This window comes from Haliotis cracherodii, unplaced genomic scaffold, assembly GCF_022045235.1.
Source record: "Haliotis cracherodii isolate W230 unplaced genomic scaffold, xgHalCrac1.p SCAF_6, whole genome shotgun sequence".
Taxonomy (NCBI): Eukaryota; Metazoa; Mollusca; class Gastropoda; order Lepetellida; family Haliotidae; genus Haliotis; species Haliotis cracherodii.
This window is the reverse complement of record NW_027266319.1, coordinates 52,677,908-52,699,277: the sequence shown is the minus strand read 5'-3', so window position 1 is coordinate 52,699,277 and position 21,370 is coordinate 52,677,908. Positions and strand designations below refer to the sequence as shown.

Sequence of the window (21,370 nt, the reverse complement as noted above, 5' to 3'; positions counted from 1 at the left end):
TATTTTTCAGTTTGTATCACATTTTACACGTTGATTGATTTTGAATCGGTTATGTTCCGCACAGTACTATGTCACTAGGTAAAGTGACACCGGCAGTATCCCAGTGTCAACAAAACTTTAACAAGTCTCAATCTGAAGTCTAATGTTCAAAACAAATCTAATAGAGTAAAACTCACAAAAACATCGTTGGATAATCTTAGACAACAAATACCTGTAGATTTCATAAATATCCCGTATTCATATCAGGCGCCATTGAGGATTCTCCAACTTGTTGATATTCCTGATCGATCATTCATATCACCATGCACACTGTGTACACCAACTAGCAGACGCCCCGGAAATAATTGTAAAGCTGAGGTCAAAGGAGGAATTGTGGGATGGTTAACTTCGGTAATGTTCGGCAAGAAACCGGCTTCTACGTAAAGTAACGGAACGTGCTAGAACAAGGTCAATATTTATAAATAGGATACTATTCCCAGCACTGCATATAACATTAACAAAACCTTCTGTCGACAAATCTGCAACGATGTTTTAAACACAACTAACTGCAACTCTTTGAACCCCGAAGTGTTTTCTAAAAGAAAATCCATAAAGATTTTGTTGTTGTTGTTGTTGTTGTTGTTGTTGTTGTTGTTGTTTTGTCATTTGAAATGTGTAGGAATTTGACACGTGGACAGCAAAGCAACGTCTTCGACTTCTGAGAGTGACACGTCAGCCAATAAGTCGACAAGCCTGAGGTCGCTGTCACAGCTGAAAACAGTTTCTGATAAGCAAGATAACCCAAAAAATATAAAGCCAGGAAAATATTAAATTGTTTGGGCGTAAATGGGGTAAAACAATATGCCTTTTCATAGACTGAACGATATTGATATTTTCCTTTGCCAGATTTTGTATCTCGTCAGCTGAAATTGAAATATAAGATTAACCATAATTTCACTTTAAACTGTCAATATATTTGGACCATCTGTTGAGCGTTAATAGCTAGTTTGTTTAATTTGTTTGTAACGACCCAACAGGTGGTTTGCCAGTCATGTTGAGGCAAGACAGGTGGCGAAGTGGGTGAAGGTAGATATCCAGTACGATATTGCCATCAGAAAATTGCAACATATATTCCGTATTCGACGTAATAAGCGCCGCTCTCTAATAAGCGCCCACTGCGATATTTGCTAATATATTGTCTAGTGAACAATCCCAATTAGCACCCCTTCCGATCAATGTACACAAGACTTATTTATTCGTGTATATATTATACGCGGTTCACTCCCAAAACTTCTACATGCCAAAACATCTACAGAGAGTTGTCATGGCTGATTGAGTTTACCTATTGTTATAATGGTATAGTCCTCCTGTAATTAAGAAGACTCATTAGCTTCTTTACGATGTTGTTTTAGAAAGGCAAGGAAGTGTACTTTCGGAATATTAAATAGTTACAGATGTACCTGATGAAAACAACGCACTCGTGTGTTATATGCACCTTTCATAAAGGGCAATTAAATTCTGGAAAATATATCTGTCGTGTATAATACGCACAGACTTTTCTTTTGTATCATTTCAGGCTGTTAGCATAAACCACGAAATTTACAATCTTTCAACTCTGTTTTTTCCCCACCAAAATTATATTATAATAAGAGCCCCCTATTTTTAATTTTGAGTGCACCCTGGGCGCTTATTACGTTGAATACTTATAGAGCTTTGGAAAAATAGTTAAAGGGGGTCCCAGGGATTTATGCGTCTGTGGGCGCTAATATAAATCTCACATAAACAGAAAAAACTACAACGCATAGATTTAGAATAATGTTGTTATGACATTAACCACGTAATATAATACTATGAAAAAACAATATATTTTGTTCAGATATATTAGAAACGGACTTTTCTGTCCCTAGAAACAACCTCTGGCATGAATAAAAATAGTGAAAAATCGAATTATTTATTTTGTATGAAGAATCACTGACACCCATAAGAGTCAACACTTCTACCCTATTCTGTCATCAAGCTCATTAAAATCAGATCTTAGTTCTCGCTACCGCTAAACAAAGATTGTTTAGCGGTAGCGAGAACTAAGATCTGATTTTAATAAGATTGTTCTGTCACAATAATGTGTTTCCGAAGTAAATTATTCAGAACAAGCTTTGCCAGCTGATCTGTACTGACGGTTACAGCTCTGGCAATGTCAGAGGTAGGATCGACAAATGAAACACATGACTCTGGCAACGCCTGTGCACAGCTCATCCAATAAACTCTACATACAGTAAACTACAGTTATAACGAACACGCTTATAACGAACTGACGGATATAACGAACTTACTTTTTTGTCTCGACTATTTGCTGTAGCTATGCTGTATATATGCATATAACGAACCACGGCTACAACGAACTAAAATTAGAGGTCCCTTTGAGTTCGTTATAACCGTAGTTTACTGTATACAGAAAATAGCTGGAAACAAAGACAAATCAAGACGCTGACAAAACAAACGTTATCTATGTCATATTTGTAAATGAATACCAGTCCAAAAATAACTGAACTTAAAAAATAGCTGAAGCTTATATTTTGTACAGGGAAGGTAGGGATAAATAATACATATACATCTAGTTAGCGGGAATCGATGTAATATGATATCAAACATATTTCATATACCTTTTCAGACTATAAGGCCGGCAACTGTTCCAAGGAATGAAGAAAATAAGAGAACGAGTCGGTTACCTTTATCATATTGATATTTTGATGTGTTTTTTGTTTTATATTTTTTTCTGTTTCGTTTTGATGTCAGATCCGCATAGCAACATTGTCGTGTGACGCGAGAATAGATCAAACATCCCCACTGTAACACAAGCATATTTGCGATATTATGCTTCTTATTATTATTGTTTGTTCCTGATTGACGTTTGTGTACATGGTTTGCCTCTAGGATGTGCAAATTAACATAGTAATAATAATAATCTATTTCTGGCGACAGCTGTTAAAATACAATTTGTTAAAACGAACAAATGTCTCCACAATCAGTGTTATATCAGTGTATCAGATCCGTTGTCATGGCGCTAATATTGGTTGTTTTTTTTAAAGTGGCTCTTTAATTCACATAATAACGTGGCTGTTTGAGGGTCACTGGGTATCGGCAACTGTAAATATTAGCAATTATACATACAGATAACCATATCTTAATTAATCAAACACGCTTTAATGGTATGGATTGCATGAATCGGATGTATAATATCGCCAAGCTTGTACAACATATTAATTTCCGATCGAAGTTGTTTCGTCAAAGCCATATTGTTAGTAGGTGCCTTACACGTAGTATACTGCGTTCAGCCAATCAAGTTGGGCCAAGTCTTGCCGAGGACTCGTACTTGGTTCATTTTGATTGGTCAATCTTCTATATGTGGTCATATTTCATTGGTTGATCACACAGCGGAAGGGAATTCCCTAAAAGTTGCTCTGCCGAGTGAGGCAAGGACACACCGTCGACTACACGTAGAACATCGAAACACAACCTCTCCTAGTCCTACCAGGAGACGAAGGAGTTGGTTTCCTTGGATAAAAATGAAAAAGCTCATCGTTTTAGGAATTATAGGCCTTCTTTTCGTTGCTGGTAAGTTTTATTCACTCTGCAAAACACGTGCTTTTCGTTGAACCGGTCCGGCATGCGTGCGTGGAAAACGCGTATCGAATGACATTTCTTACATTAGAACTTGGTACCATAGGTAGAGAGTGCCGACTTGGCATCAGCATCTTTGTCTACTTGCAGATTCTTTCGTCGGATGGTGCCAAAAATATCAAATATACATGCACAGTCGTGACAGTTATGCATGTGTCGGTCAACTTAGTGATGAAAGGCTAAACACATGTGTCGCTAACAAAGGGGCGGGGTTAATTCGGTTCCACGTTGACCTGTCGAATCTAAGACAAACAAGGGCTTTTGAAAACAAATATTTGGATTAGGTCAGATACATATTTACAAACAGGTGAAAGAATTTGAGAAAATAGTAAGATTGAACGTATAGATAAGGAATGGATACATGTGATCACCATTCGAGTACAAACCTGTTTATGTACATTGGCCTAATGTGAAACAATATTGAAATTAAGTACACATTTTATCGTTTCATTTACTTTTTAGTGAAATAGTGTTTCAGAAATTTGAAAATATAATTGTAATACTCAACTCTATGTGAAGGAACGGTGTATGGGCAATGATGGGAAAATGATAACTCGACATCTATTAAAGCTGATAGTGAAATAAGGAAATATTTGAACAATTTAATGTTCTAAGATAGGGCCTTCTGATATCTCTCTTCAGAAATGAGAGTATATATAGTTGAAAACTTTAAACTTACACAAATAGGATATTATTTCATTATCAAAAAATATATCTTGCCTTATATTTCTAAAACCATAACACTTTTTTAACGGGTAATGGATTAATTTAGAGTTCAGCAGATTAGTATTCAAATCAATCTTAAGAAGTAAATATAAAAATTCAATTAACATTTTTGTTTTTTAATAATTTGGTGAGTTTGTGACCATGTTACATGTTAACCCAAAATTAACAGAATCATTCCTAATGGTGTCAGTAAAAAGTCTTTGCTGCCGCTGTAGCAAGGTTTTACTGTTTTCAAACCTTAGCATCACAAAGTCTTAATTGCAGGACTAGGTGTATTCTCTTCAGACCACTTAAGCACAAAACTGTTGTAGACTATCCAGCTGGGAAAGAGTGATGTAAGACAGACTGAATGCTGATGTTCCACGACTTGGCTGATTGCCGTTGTGGCCATGCATCATTTCTGCTCTGTTGTTTGCCGAATGTGAGAACAATTTATGATCACTGAAAAGCATTTTTAGTAGTTTGGATCATTCAGTTTGACTTGTCCGCCATTCTGGAGATTAATCTATAAGCTTGACCTGAGCATAGATAACCATTGATCTAGTTCTTTGTATAAGCAGATGACAAGGAAGTGAAACTAGTTTGTATTTTTTACTCTTGGATTTGGGTATCTGCTGACCTCTAATGTGCAAAAGGATAGATTATTAAGAAAATATTTTCTGCAGTGATGAGTTACGAATTTTATACAGATCTGACAAATTACCCAGTTTTAGTTCATTCAAATTTAGATAATGGATGTTAAGTTTTAGAAGGGGTCCTTGGACAATTTCTTTTAGCAAATAAACATTGAATATTGTCTACAGTCAAGGCTACCTGTTAGGATTGACGTAATCAGAATAATTGTTTGTGTTGTGAAACCTGAACTTAGTTGCCTTATCACAGATTAGTTAATTCTGAACCAATTCAGATCTTGACATAAACAAAGATGCATGATAAAGACACAGTACTACCATACTCATCGACTCTTGAGTGGCTAAATTACTGCCCCGCTCAGTCGGTGAGATGTTCCGGGGATCTATCTAGACCTTATCGGAGGCCGATATTTTGCCCCAAGGTCTGCAGCAAATTTCAGAAAATATTCTGAAATTAAAATTACAAATTTCCCAATTCATGTTATACAGTAAGAACTAATGTTGTAGTTTTGTACTGATGACTTGTTTTGTCTCACTCAACATTTTGAGCAATTTCATTAAAATCAGATCTTATTTCTTGCTATCGCTAAACAAAGATCTGAGGACAACCAATTACGGGTCACGTCAGAATGACCTTTCATCCAACTAATCAGAGCGTCGCTTACCAGATCGTGAAAGTGACAGTCGGAATGTGTTTCTGATCATGCAACCACAAAATATTTACCACGGGGTATTCAGATTGACTGTTACGGGTTTTATGATAACATCCATACAATCTAGCCCATCTATAAGCCATTCCAGAATGTTCTTATCAGTTTTAACATTTTTAATCGAGAATACATCAACATTTATTTCGAAAGTAGTCGCCAGTTTGAAACCAGTGTCGTAAAGCTCGAGAAAGCTGCCTTCTGATTGGCTAATGTCAATTTCTTGTCGGTCATTTCATTGGTCGGTCAAAATTAACGAAAGGTCGTTCTGACGTGACCCGAAATGTGATGTCCTCAGATCTTTGTTTAGCGGTAGCGAAAACTAAGATCTGATTTTAATGAGATTGAGCAAGATACAAAATTCCCAAATTGCCTGCCACAGGCATTTAGTAGTTTATGGATAACAATCTTTTTCATCCGATGAAAGAGCAATGGGCTTTCCCTGAAACACTGTGTATGAATAAAAGGAAGTTTTTATCCATGATACTCCTTGTCTTAAAGCAAATTCTGTCTTGGGAGGACGTGTTAAGCGAAAAATAACTTCAAGATTATATTAATTCCTAAACACCGAACAAGGATTTCCTTTTTACACAGTTGAATATGGACACTTGCAATCAAGAGGTAGTCTATCAAATGTCAGTTATTAACCGGAACATTCCTAATCGTGCATGATTCTTATTTCAGCCGTATCAGCAGCAGACGACAATGAGGGGGAGGAGAAGGTTAGTGAAGACTTGGGCAAGTCTAGAGATGGGTCCAAGACTGACGATGAGGCCGTTCAAAGGTGAATATTTATTAATGAGCTACCTCAGATGCACAAGTATCACATGCAAACTTTCACATCATCTGGAGTCAAAATATTACAACCGTCATATGGCTGAAATATTGCTGAGTGTGGCGTTTAACAACAAACCAACCAAAATATTACAACCCAGTGACTCCAGGGTAGAATGGGGACCACAGTAACCAGGGTTACAGGAGATCACTGGCATGGGGGTTGGGTGGTTAACATGGTTAATGTGTGCCACCTGTCTGTCTGGGTGAGTGAGTGAGATTGATCTTGTGGACCATTGGTCATGTGATCAATCACTAATTTGCCAGGAGCAGGCTGTTTATTGCTAGGAATTTACGTTATTCAGCTGGAATATTGCTGAATGAAGTGCAGTATTATCTGGAAATAATGAAATTTGAATCAGGAAAAGGGATGATTTATTTGATCAGTGTGCAAAAATACGAAAATGAACGCAATGATCAGCCAGGTCAGACACGGTGATCAGCCAGGTCAGACACAATGATCAGCCAGGTCAGACACGGTGACACGGTGACACGGTGATCAGCCAGGTCAGTCTCAATGATCAGCCAGGTCAGTCTCAATGATCAGCCAGGTCAGTCTCAATGATCAGCCAGGTCAGTCTCGATGATCAGCCAGGTCAGTCTCAATGATCAGCCAGGTCAGACATCACATCCAACCTGTCCCATTGTAGTTCGCTACTGGGGACCTATTCTAAATTGGAATTCCCACTGAACAAACTTACAAATTGGTGTACAGTCCCTTGCCAGTCTTAACACAGGGGAATGATTAAACACTGTCTGGTCCACTTCATTCACTGTCCGAACCTGTCTCGCTGTTTACTGGGGCCAGTTGTCCGAACCTGTCTCGATTACTGGGGCCAGTGGTTTCACAACACATGCATCAGTGCACAGTGAAGTCTTCTTACCGAACCCATATCTCTCACTTCACTTGATGACAAGAACCAGACGTATTACAATGTTCGTTCTGGAAACTTGGCTATCTCCACAACAGCAGGGTTTTAGATTTGTTTGTGGAAAGATGGAAAGAATTTTTGATGAATGCCCTAAGTTTCAAGAGCTGTACAAATGAGGGATTGTCATTTAATCCTGTGGTCAGCAGTATTCCAGCTAGATCATTGCAACTTGTTAATAATTGCGACTGGACCAGACAAACTCGTGACTGAATGCACCGCCTCCGTGCCGTAATAGTAGAGCGTCCGCCCGGAGAGAGCGGAAGGTCCGGGGTTCGATCCCCAGCCGCGTCATACCAAAAGATGTTAAAAGATGGTACTTGTTGTTACCCTGTGTAGCAGTCGGCATTAAGGGGCTAAAACAAGGACTGGTCGGCTCGGAGTCGGTATACTGTGTCTGAGTGGGGTATTCATGTTAAACTGTGGCATGGTATCTCAGTGTGCTAGCACTATAAATTGGTATCAGTCCGGACTAGTACAAGCAGCCACACATACACACACGTGCATGCACGTTGCTATATAAGTGCAATAATCTTGGACGCGACGTTAAACCCCATTTCACCTCACCTCACGTGACTGAATGCATATTCATCGATCCATGCCACTGGGTCATCATGACAAGCAGTCAACCAAGTCTGATCACTGATCCATTTAGTAGCCTCTTATGACCAGAAATTGGATCCTTCCAACCATTTCTACTCCACAATTCCCAGAAGCCTCACTAAAACATGACAGGGTTATAAGACATTAACACATTATTAAGGTGTCCTTTGGAATGTGCATGGGACAAGCTGCAGTGATAGTATACATTAGTTGAGTCAGGTTCAAGGACAGTCTTGTTGGTGACAGTCCAAAATCTTAGTTAAAACATAGCAGTCTGCCAATAAGTTTTGAGATTACCTGCCTGACCATGGCTCTTATCTTCATTACTGTATGGACTGTTAGAGCCTACTTCACGTACTAGACTGAAAAGATGTCTACTAGACTCTGGCTTTTGTTTGTCAGATCTACCACAGATGGGAGACTTAACATATAGTCTATCAAAGCTTATAATACACAATACAGTTCTCTTCTAAAATTGAAACCAATAGTTTTCCTGATGCTGGTTTCATGTGGAACAGAGCTGGCTAGACCTGGCTAGACCTGCTTTAGTATACGTATCTAGTTTTTTTCGTTTTTTTTCCATAAAATAAATATATTCCAGTCATGGTGCAGGACTAGGAAATGTGCCCCACATCAAAAACTATGCCACAAAACTGAGCACTGCCATGGATACGCATGGTTTACCATGCTTACAGCTACTTGGGAATTATGATATATGGCAGAATTAGTCTACATCATCATCAATCATGCTTTCAGATGTCCTATCAAAATTTTGCGAAATCCTGAAAACTTCCAAATACATTTCTTTCTGTCCAAGTCATTGGATCACTACAACTACCAGACGTTACAAGTAGCAGGGGCGGTCGGGTAGCCTAGTGGTTACAGCGTTAGCTCGTCACGGCGAAGACCCGGGTTCGATTCCCGACATTGGTACAATGTGTGAAGCCAATTTCTGGTGTCCCCTGCCGTGATATTGCTGGAATATTGCTAAAAGCGGCGTAAAACCATTCTCCCTCACTCACTAAATGAACTGAGTCAAGTATCATCAAGATCATGGTGGATTAATGAATCATTCAGCCAGTAATCTTATTTTCTTATTTTTGGTGTGGTAAATACAAACATAACAAATGCCTTGGAGCTATGGTTGATGTTCAGGTTTTGGCAGTGTGCCATTACCATATGTTTATGATCAACTCTGGTGATTGGCTACTCTGATCTACCATGGCTACTGGCTACGCGTGTTTGACGTGGGCCATCAGGGTATCGGCATCAAAGCAGGTTCTGGAGCTCACCTGTAATTAACCTCCATGTCTGGAGCTTGTCAGAACATCAGATCTGCTCCTTGATAATTATATTTACATTTGTCATGTTTTTGAACCGTATCAGCAGGAAATAGGCTTTCATTGTTAGAAAGCAAACATGTTGGAATACGTATGCCAAATTATGCCTCGTAGTTTCGTGGATGATAAAATGAATGGATTTGAACTATATTTTTCATCATGCTATCAAGACAATCGTTGTGCAGTATCTCATGAAAAAATGAAGTTATTCTGATTTATTGTTCTTTTGCGTCCAGGTCATCATTTTTAATGGGTTTTTATATTAAACATTTGTCTTAACACAATCCTGAACATGAAACAATTTGAAATTTGGTGTTAAGTGATTCCAGGTTTGTAGAGGCCCCCCCATCCTCCAAGCCTTTATGGAGTGGGTGGTCAGACTTAGTGACTTTGTTAATTGAGTGTCATTGTACCCTGACTGTGTGGATTGATGCTCTTATATCAATCCTTAAAGTTTTGGGTTAGAATTGGTCTTCAGCAACCCATACTTGCAGTAAGAGGCGACTAAAGGGATCGGTTGGTCAGGCTCGCTGACTCGGATGCTGCACGTCACCATGTCCCACTTGCATAGGTCGATGCTCATGATGTCAATCACTGGATTTTCTAGTCCAGGCTCAATTGCACACAGGCCACTGTAATATTGCTGGAATATTGCTGAGCAAGGTGTTAAACAACAAACAAAACCAATACCATATTACTATGGATAAGATCCTAAATTGACCCAATTGTTAGAGAGAAGCGTGTTTAGCATCGGTATGGTATTAAAGAAAGTGGTTATGTAAGCACCTGGTATGTCTGTAACATTACTTGACAGTTTTACTACTTGCAACTGTTGGAAATACCACCATAGTCTCTCTCGATATTGTATGTACTTGACATTTGACGGGTTCCAAGAAAACAGTGGCGACTTTGGTCCAGGGAAGCTGCGAAGACAGGCATGCAAGTCATCTTGTATTGATGATATTTTTAAGTCTACAAGTTGCGTCGGTGTTGATGTGCATGGAACGGTACTGCAGTATTTGGCAGCTGCACAGAATGGGATATGTGAACCCCATGCTGCATAGTCAGCACTTACCACATGTAATATTGATCTCGGTGCTTGGAAGGCAACACATTTTGTTATTTGCAAATGGAGTTTGTAAGAAACTAGAATTGAAAGCTTTCAATAAAATATCCTTGATGTGTTTAGCAGAGTTTTGAAATAGGTCAGGTCTTGCGGATGGAAATATCTTGACTTTTCTTTACAGACATGAAAGTATTTACAAGTTCTATGGAAGTTTAGTTGTTGAAAGATTGTAACAAGATTTGTCTTTTATTCAGACAAACATCTTATTTAGTATTTGTTCTGTCTGTTATGGATTTTTATTATGTTAGGTTGGTTGGCTTGTTGTTTATGGCCGCACTCAGCAATATTCCAGCTATATGACCGCGGTCAGTAAATAATCGAGTCTGGACCAGACTATCCAGTGATTAATATCATGAGCATCGATCCACGCACTCTGGCTCGATGATATGCATCAACCAATTCCTGCGATCCCGTTAGTCGTCTATAACGACAAGCATAGTCACCTTTTATGGCAAGCATGGGTTGCTGAAGACCTATTCTACCCCGGATCTTCACGGGCCTATCATGTTAGCTAGGGGTATAAGAATTAACAGCTAATTTTGATCATGCTAACCGCTTTTCTTTTGGATACAAAATTATATTTTTTAAATGTGAAACAATAATGCCAGGCTAACATATGGTTGTGGATATTTGATATATCCTGTTTGTGAGTGCCATGGCATCTTCACCCAGAGGGTTACTATGAGGGTATAGTCGTGTTCTGTGGCGGTTTACTGAGGCAGGGATCAAAATATCCAAATCAAGACTGTAAAATAATGGAAACACATAAGCCGTCATAATCAATCTGTTGGTTTCTCTTGCCAAACATTGTGAAGTGTTACTAAGATACTGGCATGGCATCTGACCCATTACAGTGGGAGATGAAATGGTCCCCCCTCCCTATCTTGACTGTGCACCCCTGGGTGTAGACTCTTCTGGAGCCAGGGTCCCTCTCCTAAAGTTACTGGGCAGCCCTGGGTGTCCGCTCATCTGGACCCAGGGTCCGCCCTCCTGAAGTAACTGTGCACCCCTGGGTGTAGACTCATCTGGACCTAGGGTCTCCCATCCTGAAGTAACTGTGCACCCCTGGGTGTCTGCTCATCTGGAGCCAGGGTCCCCCCCCTCCCGACCATGGCTGTGCACCCCTAGGTGTCCGCTCATCTGGACCCAGGGTCCCCCCCTCCTGAAGTGACTGTGCACCCCTGGGTGTCTGCTCATCTGGACCCAGGGTTCACCCCAGAATGGATACCTAGAGCAGTAATTACCCTCACACCAGCAACAATTATCAAACATTGCTCCCAGCTTGTAATCACCAGCCAGACAGTGGCTAATACATTTGACCAGCCTTGATGAGGAAGCAGTTAAGGGTAATGGTTGCTTGATGTCTGCCACCTGATGTGGATGAATCGCCAGTGACTGCTGGTAGATGAGAACAAATGAGTTTGGTTATCTTCCTGGGCTGGTTATAACTGAGACAGTGGTTCATGTGTTGGCTTGTCGAGCCAAAGATCCAAGTTCACTTCCCATATTGGTTATTTGTACGATTCTTAATAGGTGGCCCCATGATATGACTGGAATATTGACAAGTGCAACTCACAAACTAACAATGTTTACTTTTGTCTAAAACGTTTCATTGCATCTTCATCTTCACATTGCCATATTCATGGAAAGTTTGGTTAAATTGGGTTTTCAAATAAATGTTCCCATTTTTTTACCCAATTTTATCATTTTTTTCAAAGTTGTACGTAACTTCTGATTTGATGCCTGATGAAACATGATGAAAATAGCAGTACTCTTTACCATAATGAGACTTAGAACATGCTCGAAGGACCGCCTCTGTGGTCCAGTGGTTAAAGCGTCTGCCCAGAGAGCAGGTCAGTGGTTCTATCCCGGGCCACATCATACCAAAAGATGCTAAAAGGTGGTACTTGTTGTTACCCTGCCTGGCACTCTGCATTAAGTGGATAAAACAAGATGTCAGCTCGGAGTCGGTATACTGTGTCTGAGTGAGGTATCCCTGTGAAACTGCGGCATGGTATGTTTAATTGGACTAGCACTTTAAACCAGCCTAGTACAAGCACACATCACACACTATGCATGCACATCACACACTATGCATGCACATCACACACTATGCACGCACACCACACACCGAGCACATACCACACACCACCAAGCCATGTTAAACCCCATTTCACCTCATGTCGCACGCTGGAAGGCTTGGGGTCATTGACCCATGGAAAGAACAACGATGCTCTGCCGGAACAATATGAACCCTGCGACCCTAAATGTCTTGTACTTACCCCATCATTGTCACAAGTAATGGGTATCTGGACTTACCTGTATTCACAGGTATCTTGTACAGCAGATTCAAACTTCAACGTGAATTAAACAGAAATAATTTATTCAATTAACTGGTTGAAATTGAGTCATATGGTCCTCGTCATGCTAAATGTTAATTTTTTTTGTAGGGGTTGGGGTCCCAAGATCCAAATACTATAGCAGCAAATCTCAAAGATCCCAGGCGCCCTTTTATAATGGCAAACACAGTTATTAATTACTTAATATATCGTGTTCAAGTAGGCTACAAGGTTACTTATTAAATCCAGACCTTGACATCTGACCTCAGTACTTAATAATACCTGGTGTATATTGCACAATACTGCACATACTGCAGCAGAATCAGCTGGTTTATACCTCAATAGCGAGTGTATACACTGCGTATCACAGTGGTGTGCAACGCGATATCTGCCCAAGTTTGGCTACTCACTCCGTGAGTGCTGGGCTGTACTCTACTCCTGGTCTTCCTACAGTGCTAGCTAGCGCTCGGAGTAGTAGTTCCCTCCGCCAAAAATACTCTGCTACCTTGCTTGTGTAAATTACCACAGGAGAATGCTGGCAGTGCAAGAACGTTCAGCATTGTTCTTGTGTGTTAAGGTCACATGTGCCGAGGAGAAATAAGACAATACTCTCTTTATTATGTTTGTCATCTTGGAACTGCATCACAAGACGAAACATTTAACCCAGTGTTAAGTTATTTTTGTATCACAATGTGTTTGGTGATGGATTGAACTTTTTTTTTGTCTTTTTTTTGTTTGTCGACTTGTTTTGGTTTTCAAAATCATATTTTCATAGTTTTTGAATGTGGGATGGATGTCAACATAGACCAGGGTTCTTGTACTGGTTCGCCGCGAATAGCTGCAAAATTGCTGATGTGGCGTTAAGCAATATTCACTCACTCACTCACTCTTATACTGGTGTTGGATGGGAGATATAGAAGTCAGTCGTCAGAACTATATTAAAAAATATCAAGTATTCAACAATTGCCTTTATACATTGAGACCCGGGTAAGCTTGACCAATAATTACACCCACCTTTTTAACAATTAGCTAAGATTGTTTTCACTAAAACATTACCACTTGAAAGTTGCAATGAATCAGATATGTTACAGTCTGTGACTTTAGTCACTAGCCTGAAGCATGTGTCTAGTGAAATTCAGGAGAGAAATGGTTGCTGAACTGGTCTTGTCTGACATGTTTAATAGGCATCACTTGAGAATTCACAGAAGTTGGCTCTTCATGTTAAGGGCTGAATTCCAGTTATGTTTGAAATTTCAAGGCCATTGATAAGACTCATCACTTTTTCAATGTGGGGAACTCGTTTTCCTTATCACTTAGTTCAAGGATGAAGATACAGAATGTAAGACTAACCTACCAACGAAAGTTAAGCACTCCTACACATGGTTGCTGATATTTCTGTGGCTGGAACATGTTGAATGGTCCTGCACCATGACTGGAATACATTTATTCTATGGAAAAAAAAGCATACTAAAGCAAGTCTAGCCAGCCCTGGCTAGCTCTATTCCATATGAAATCAGCATAGGGAATTTCCATTTTATTTTTAGAGTCAAGAAGGATATTGTATAATATAAGATTTCAGAGACTTAATGTTAGTCTACATGTTGGAGTACTTTGATTGATCTGAATGTGTCTCTGAACATGAGAAAAGCAGTGGTCAGTCTAAGAAGATGGAATGTCAACATTGTACTATCTGGCAACGTTTGCTTGTTCGTTTCATTCTCATCATGTAATTCACAACTTAAAATATGTGTCCCAGGTTAACCATTTAGGTTGTATTGGTTGTGTGGAATATTATACCAGTTCCATCTATGGTAAAAGTTGTATGGAATATAGTCCCAATTCCGACCATGGTAAAAGTTGTTAGGAATAAAGTACCAGTTCCACCTATGGTAATGGTTGTGTGGAATATAGTACCAGTTCCACCGATGGTAATAGTTGTGTGGAATATAGTATCAGTTCCACCTATGGTAATAGTTGTGTGAAATATATTACCAATTTCGACCATGGTGAAAGTTGTGTGGAATATTGTACCAGTTCAGAGCAGAATTGGTCATTTTTAAGGGTTTTGCAATGTTATTATAAGTACTCATATACTAAACAAGTTAGTATCTACCAGTTATATAGTACCAGTTCCAACAGTGTGGTAATGGTTATATGGCGTATAGTATTTCTCATATTACCTGTACCGTGTCGAAGGTATGGTGTATACATTGTTGCAGAGATCATGGAGGTAGAAAAGTGGGGGAATCGTGTCTGTAATGTACCCCACATGTTGATGATAAACAGTCAGATAGGAGGACAACGAGAGACTTCCTTGCTGATTAACATCTTGCATCCAGTGCTGGAAATAAATGTGGCCTGTTGTCCTGTGGCTAGTGATATTTAAATAGTTGGACTTGTGATAATCTATATTTTCTGTTGTGGATGTATTACAAACTAACTTTGTTTATGACCACATTGTGTACGTATCTCTGTGTAGATGTAAGTTGTTCATATATTTTTTAAGAAATGCCAGGCTAGGAGAAAAGTATTAAAAAGATCATTGCTCGTGGACAGTAGTTGTACCGTATTTTCTTGAGTATAGTGCGCACCCATGTATAATGCGCACCCCCCTCTAGCGGGTTCAATATTTTGGAAAAAAAAGAAATTTGAATATTATCATGATTATGCGCAGAAAAAAATTACACCGTACCCTTTCAGCGAAGTCCGGCAAACGAACGGGTGATGAGAAACTTTGTCAGTACAAATTCGAAATTTGAGATAAAAAATCACCAGACATGTTTATTTACCGTTTAAATAGTATTTATTGTTCTGCTAGGCATTGTTTTATATCCAGGGATTAAGATTACCTTGTGTATTTTCTCGTAAACTAAGCCGGAAACAGCAATCAGCTGTACACACGTTTTCTTGGAATCGACTGGTGATTCGGTCAAGACACACCCAATGATATAACTTTATAGGATTTTTAATGCAAGGATCGGCAAAAATTGTATCTGAAACTATTTTCCGTGTTTCGTGCTCACGGTAATGTCTTTCCATGGGGGGGAAAAAACATCCAAACTCATAATTCGTGTATAATGCGCACCCCCTTCCACACAGCTGTGTTTTTTGGAAAAAAAGTGCGCACTATACTCAAGAAAATACGGTATTAGGCATTTGTTAGGAAGCTACCTAGCCAGCCAGCCCAACAGGTGGCCTAGAGATTTAAGACAAGGCACAGCAATTCGTTGTGCAAAGTTGCATCCCTTTATTGTGCCAGGATCTGCTATTCATGGGTGTTAATGCCTTATATTTGGATATTATGATGCTTAGTTTTCTCAGCGAGCTTGTGGGTTCACCAAAGTGGTAGTCCTCTAAGGCCTACGTTGCTTTAGGCTTTCCACCACCTACTATAATACAACTAAACACAATTCGACATGCTCATCATGGTGCCATTAAACCCAACTCTCTCACTACTGGTTCTGTGGTATCTTCCCACTTTTAATGGAGGGATAGGCTAGTGGTCGCAGTGTTTGCCCACCACACCAAAGATCAAGGTTCTATTCCTCATCAGGATGTCATTTGAGGTCACTTGCTGTGGTGAGACCGCCTCCGTGGTCTAGTGGTAGAGCGTCCGCCCGGAGGGCGGAATGTCCAGGGTTCAGTCACCAGCCGCGTCATACCTAAAGACGTTTAAAGATGGTACTTGTTGTTACCCTGTCTGGCGCTCGGCATTAAGGGGCTAAAACAAGGACTGGTCGGCTCAGAGTCAGTATATTGTGTCTGAGTGGACAATTCATGTTAAACTGAACTGCAGCATGGTATCTAAGTGTGGTAGCACTATAAATCGGCATCAGTCCGGACTAGTACAAGCAGCCACACATACACGTGCATGCACGTCGCTATATATATAAGTGCAATAACCTTGGACGCAACGTTAAACCCCATTTCACCTCACTTGCAGTGGTACTGCTTGCATTCTGCTAGAAAAAATGTTAAACCATGCAAACTCACTCTGTCATTGTTTAATACTGTGTGACTGAGAGAGAAATGAACTGGAAATATATCTGAAACATTTTGTATCCATAGTGACAGACTTGCTTATCATCTGTAGTTACTTGAGTATGTATTTGTCACGAGGGATTTATAGGCAGTGCTTTTTACCTATGAGCTGTGTGAGCTAATTGATGGTTAATTGATCTACCGAATGTGTTCCACGCAAGATGATGCCTCATAGAATGAGTTCACTGGATCAATTTACATAACAATCTAGAATCTGGTGCATCTGACTTTGTTGTAGAGTTATTAGGTCCTGGGGAATTCGAAAGGAACACTCAATGCATGGGATACCATTTAGCCCTTGCCTTTTAGTCTGAGCATGTTTTTTAGATCACCATAAGATCAGGGCTAGCAGACATGGTAGAGTTTCTAATTTGTTTGGGCTTGTTGTTATATTTTCACTATTTGGGCAATTAGGCTTTCCTGGTTGGACAACAAGTGGATATTGTACAAGTGGGTTAGATGTCCAAATTTAAAAAAAATGAAGCCGGATTATGTTTTTGGCATATTTTTGTAGACAAGATGTTCAATATTACATTACTGGAATGGGGTTGCAACAGGCGTAGAAGTTCTCAAATTTCTTGTAGCCTCTGATTCTCAATTGTCATGTCAATTGCATTTTTACACTTTCATGAAGTAATAAAAAAGGCAACTCACTCACTCACTCTTCATCTGTAGGTAATTGGAGATGTGGTGGGGGTGGGTGGGTCGTGAGGCGGCTGGGTGGGTGAAAATCTCTACTCTATATCTTTTTATGTGTCCTCTTTGAGTATGAAAAGGGTTGTAGTCAGCATCTTATGTTTTGACTGATCAGAACCACATGACATTTTTTTTAAGCTCCACACCTGGTGGTCGCTAATAATCCTGCATATGATGTAAACGTTTTCTTCTTGAAGACGATAATGTTGGAAGATTCCAAGTTTTCACCACATTGTATCCCATAGGAAGCCCCACCAGCAGAGCCAGGACGATATGCCTAATAATGTTACTTACAATGCTTTATCTTATCCAACCCCCTGAGTTAAAATGATTTGCCGTGTGAACACCAAAAGTATCGCCTGCATCCTACTCAGAATAGCTACAACTCTGCCAGATGCTTGCATTGCTGTTGTTAACACTGTACTCAATTCTTAACATTACAAGACTGTCCGCTGGCGCTAAGGTCATTCAGCAGACATACCTGTGTATATATTGGTCTGTTAACAAAATAAACATCCCATCGCTGCTGTATGACCATTTTGATGGTTCTGGAGATTATTTCAATTTTCACCAAGGGGCATTGGGCAACTCTCCCCAACAAGACTGATAGTGGCGGCAGGCCAACTCAAGAATAACTGCAGCAGAAGAGTAAATATCTGCAAATGTTAAGGGGATGTTTATTAGCTGACTGAAAAGTTTATTTGTAGTAGCAATGGAGAGTTTTGATATTCATCAGTATGTAGATGGGTGTTAGTACTGAGTAAGGTTGAGGGTGTTCTCGTATAGAGTGGTACTGGTGGATAGAATCGGTGTTGGTTACTTAGTGATTGATGTGTCTGTAGAGCTATAGGTTACCAAGAAACAACTGTTGTGGGGTTAGTCAGGTTGTCAGAAGGCAAGAATTGACACTGTCCCTGTCTTGTTTATCAAACTGTGGGTAGTTTATTTGTATTATCCTATGAAACGACTAAAGTTGAAACTAAAAAAATGTTTGCTTGTAGGCCAACAAAATGAGGCATGATTTGTGGGTGTTGGAAATCACTCTGCAGATTTGCCCCCCCTAGCTATGCCAGGATCTGCAGGTCATTGGTCTGGAATCAGACTACATGGTCATGATTGTGATCCTTGCTCATAACTGAACAGTTCTGAAATACCTTTCCAAGTGGAAATAAATATAATAGCTCTTTGGTAATAACTTGCTCAGAATTATGATTTCTGCAAAATTATTATGTATTATCATACAGACATATTTTTATCTTCCATCTTATACATCGGTCTGAAGTTATGGCCTAGTGCCTGAAACCAAAAGCATCGTCTGTGGCGTTCTATGTAAAAGACTTAACTGCCTCAGGGTAGGGAACAGTAAGGGGACACAACTCTTTGTGTCATGTTGGCTTAGGATTGCTCCCCAGCAACCTGTGGCAACGTAATGGGTCGAGTGGTGACTCAGTGACTTGGTTGATTGGTTGTCATCGTACGGCATGGATCATTGCTCATAATATCAATCACTGGTTTCTCTGGTCCTGCCTTCTGAACAGGCCACAGTCAAATAGCTGGAATATTGCCGAGGGTGGCATTAAACAAAAAAAACCCCAAAAACCCTTGCCAAGCTGTTGTGTGTTTTATGAGATGATGAAATTGAAGACGTCACTGTCCATGCTTACCATGTTTGTTGTTTGTTTGCAGGGAGGAGGAAGCCATTAAAATTGATGGATTAAATGTTGCTCAAATGAAGGAGCTCCGGGAACAGTCGGAGAAGTTTGCATTCCAAGCAGAGGTTGATCGTATGATGAAACTCATCATCAACTCGCTCTACAAAAACAAAGAAGTAAGTTGTAGCTTTGTACTTGGGATCATAGTTTTCTCTATGAGACAGGAACCATGAAGATCTGGGTAAGAATAGGTCTTCAGCAATCCATGCTTGTCGTAAGAGGCGACAAACTGGATCAAGTGGTCAAGCTCGGTGACTTTGTTGATGCATGTCATCATATCCCAAAGATGTATATCGATGCTCATCATGTCGATCACTGGATTGTCTGGTCCAGACTAAATTATTTACAGACTGCTGTCATTTAGCTGAAATACTGCTGAGTGCGGCGTTAAACAATTACAATCAAACAATGAATCTTTGACCATGGTGACACAGATTTGGGATTCAGGCATAATGAAATGTGTTAATTTTGAGATGATCCTACATAGTGCATCCCTCAAACTCAGGTCAGTCGTCAGGAGATTCTGCTGTAGACATGGGGATTGGGTGCCCACAATGGCTGCTGATTAAAGGACTCTTGGATCGGCAACTGACCATGATTTACTGTCATACTGACAGCAAAAATATATGATTAGTGTTAGTTATTGGCTTGTCAGGTTGTAGGTAGCCTGGTGGTTAAACTGTTTGCCCATCACGAAGGGGCGGGTTTGATTCCCCATATGGGTGTGTGTGCAGCCCATCTCTGTGTAAAACAAAGCTATTGGTTTGTCTTCATTAAATTAACTTGATATGGATGGCCAGTGGTCAGGGGGCCACACCTTCCGTGTCCCTCAGCTGTAGGGAACAACTAGTCATTGAGTTTCATTTTGGTTCCAGTAAACATGCAGATGTGTGAATCATCTGCAGTCGGTTCTTGCCAATGTGGATTAAAATGAAGACTAAAACTAAAACTCACTTTCTTTCACTCTGCATCACTCTCCACATCAGCTTGAGTCGCCATGAAACACTGCTATCAATGTTGAAAGCCCATGTCACTCCAGGCGTCTGTTGTAAGATAACAAAATACTTCTTACCATGGTTGTAAAACTCAACGCTATTTATTTAAAAACAATATGAAGTCCCAGAAAACTGCCTGTGACCTCAGTTTCAGAGGATTCCTGACTATCCATGATCGCTGAATACATATCTGTCCAAACAATCGCAGAAACAAATTGACGTCTGCTTGCATTAAATACTTCCAGTTACCTCTAATTAACCATGAAACAAGAGCACACACCCCTAGCAATTCTCTCTGCCTGATATGCCTCTACAAATGTCCCAGGAAAGGATTTTCTCGACAATCTGATAAATTTGCCGCCAAGCATCACTTGACTTATGACGGACAGCCCTGTGAGATGATCGTCAAAAAATCATAAATGTCAGAAAAAAATCCATCTTGTCTCCAGACAGGGTTACAATCTTCACCCAGTATTTGTCGTTGAGGTCAATTGTTCGATTGCCTCAGTCGAGAGCATTGCTGCTTCCAGATGCTTCGTTTTACTTCTGACAGTTTGGGTAATGACGTCTGTTGCTGCACACATTCCGCCAGTGGAATCAGTAATTACTGAATCCTACTGTTTTGACTGGCTATAATTTGCTTCAATTCTTCAGACGAGATCAAGCATAAACAGATATCAGAATGTGGACTTCCATGCCTGTTTCTCTGCCGACTGGGTTCTGTTTGGAATGCCACACTTTTTGTAGGGAATTTGTATTATAAGCAGGGTCAAGGACAGTATATGCAAACATTACATTCGATACTTAGAAGGATTTTTTCTCAAGTAAGCAATGGCGCAGCAGAACCATACTAACTGCCAAATTATGTATTGTAGAAATAATCTTAAGTTTATATTACCACGTGTCTAATGCATTATATTGCATAGTTCCTAAAGTGCTGACTAAGGTTATCATCATTCAAACGTAGGATTCAGGAAATGGTAAATTGATTCCACTCATGTTAATGTACAACATAGACAAGCTTCTGATTCCA

The 21,370-nt window shown here is 39.9% G+C and overlaps 2 protein-coding genes across 2 annotated transcripts in view; one reads left to right on the top strand and one right to left on the bottom strand.

Moving 5' to 3' along the window:
* Positions 1-311, bottom strand: part of LOC139446028 (tetratricopeptide repeat protein 41-like) — a 59,333-nt gene extending 59,022 nt beyond the window's left edge. The window contains exon 1 of the mRNA XM_071227293.1: positions 212-311. The gene's annotated coding sequence lies outside the window, so the exon portion shown is untranslated. The remainder of the gene's footprint in view (positions 1-211) is intronic.
* Positions 312-3,407: 3,096 nt separating this feature from the next.
* The window catches only part of LOC139445993 (uncharacterized), a 60,361-nt gene continuing 42,398 nt past the window's right edge, over positions 3,408-21,370 (top strand). The window contains exons 1-3 of the mRNA XM_071227260.1: positions 3,408-3,591; positions 6,407-6,506; positions 19,317-19,458. Coding sequence (XP_071083361.1) covers positions 3,543-3,591; positions 6,407-6,506; positions 19,317-19,458 — 291 coding nt within the window. The 5' untranslated portion in view covers positions 3,408-3,542. The remainder of the gene's footprint in view (positions 3,592-6,406; positions 6,507-19,316; positions 19,459-21,370) is intronic.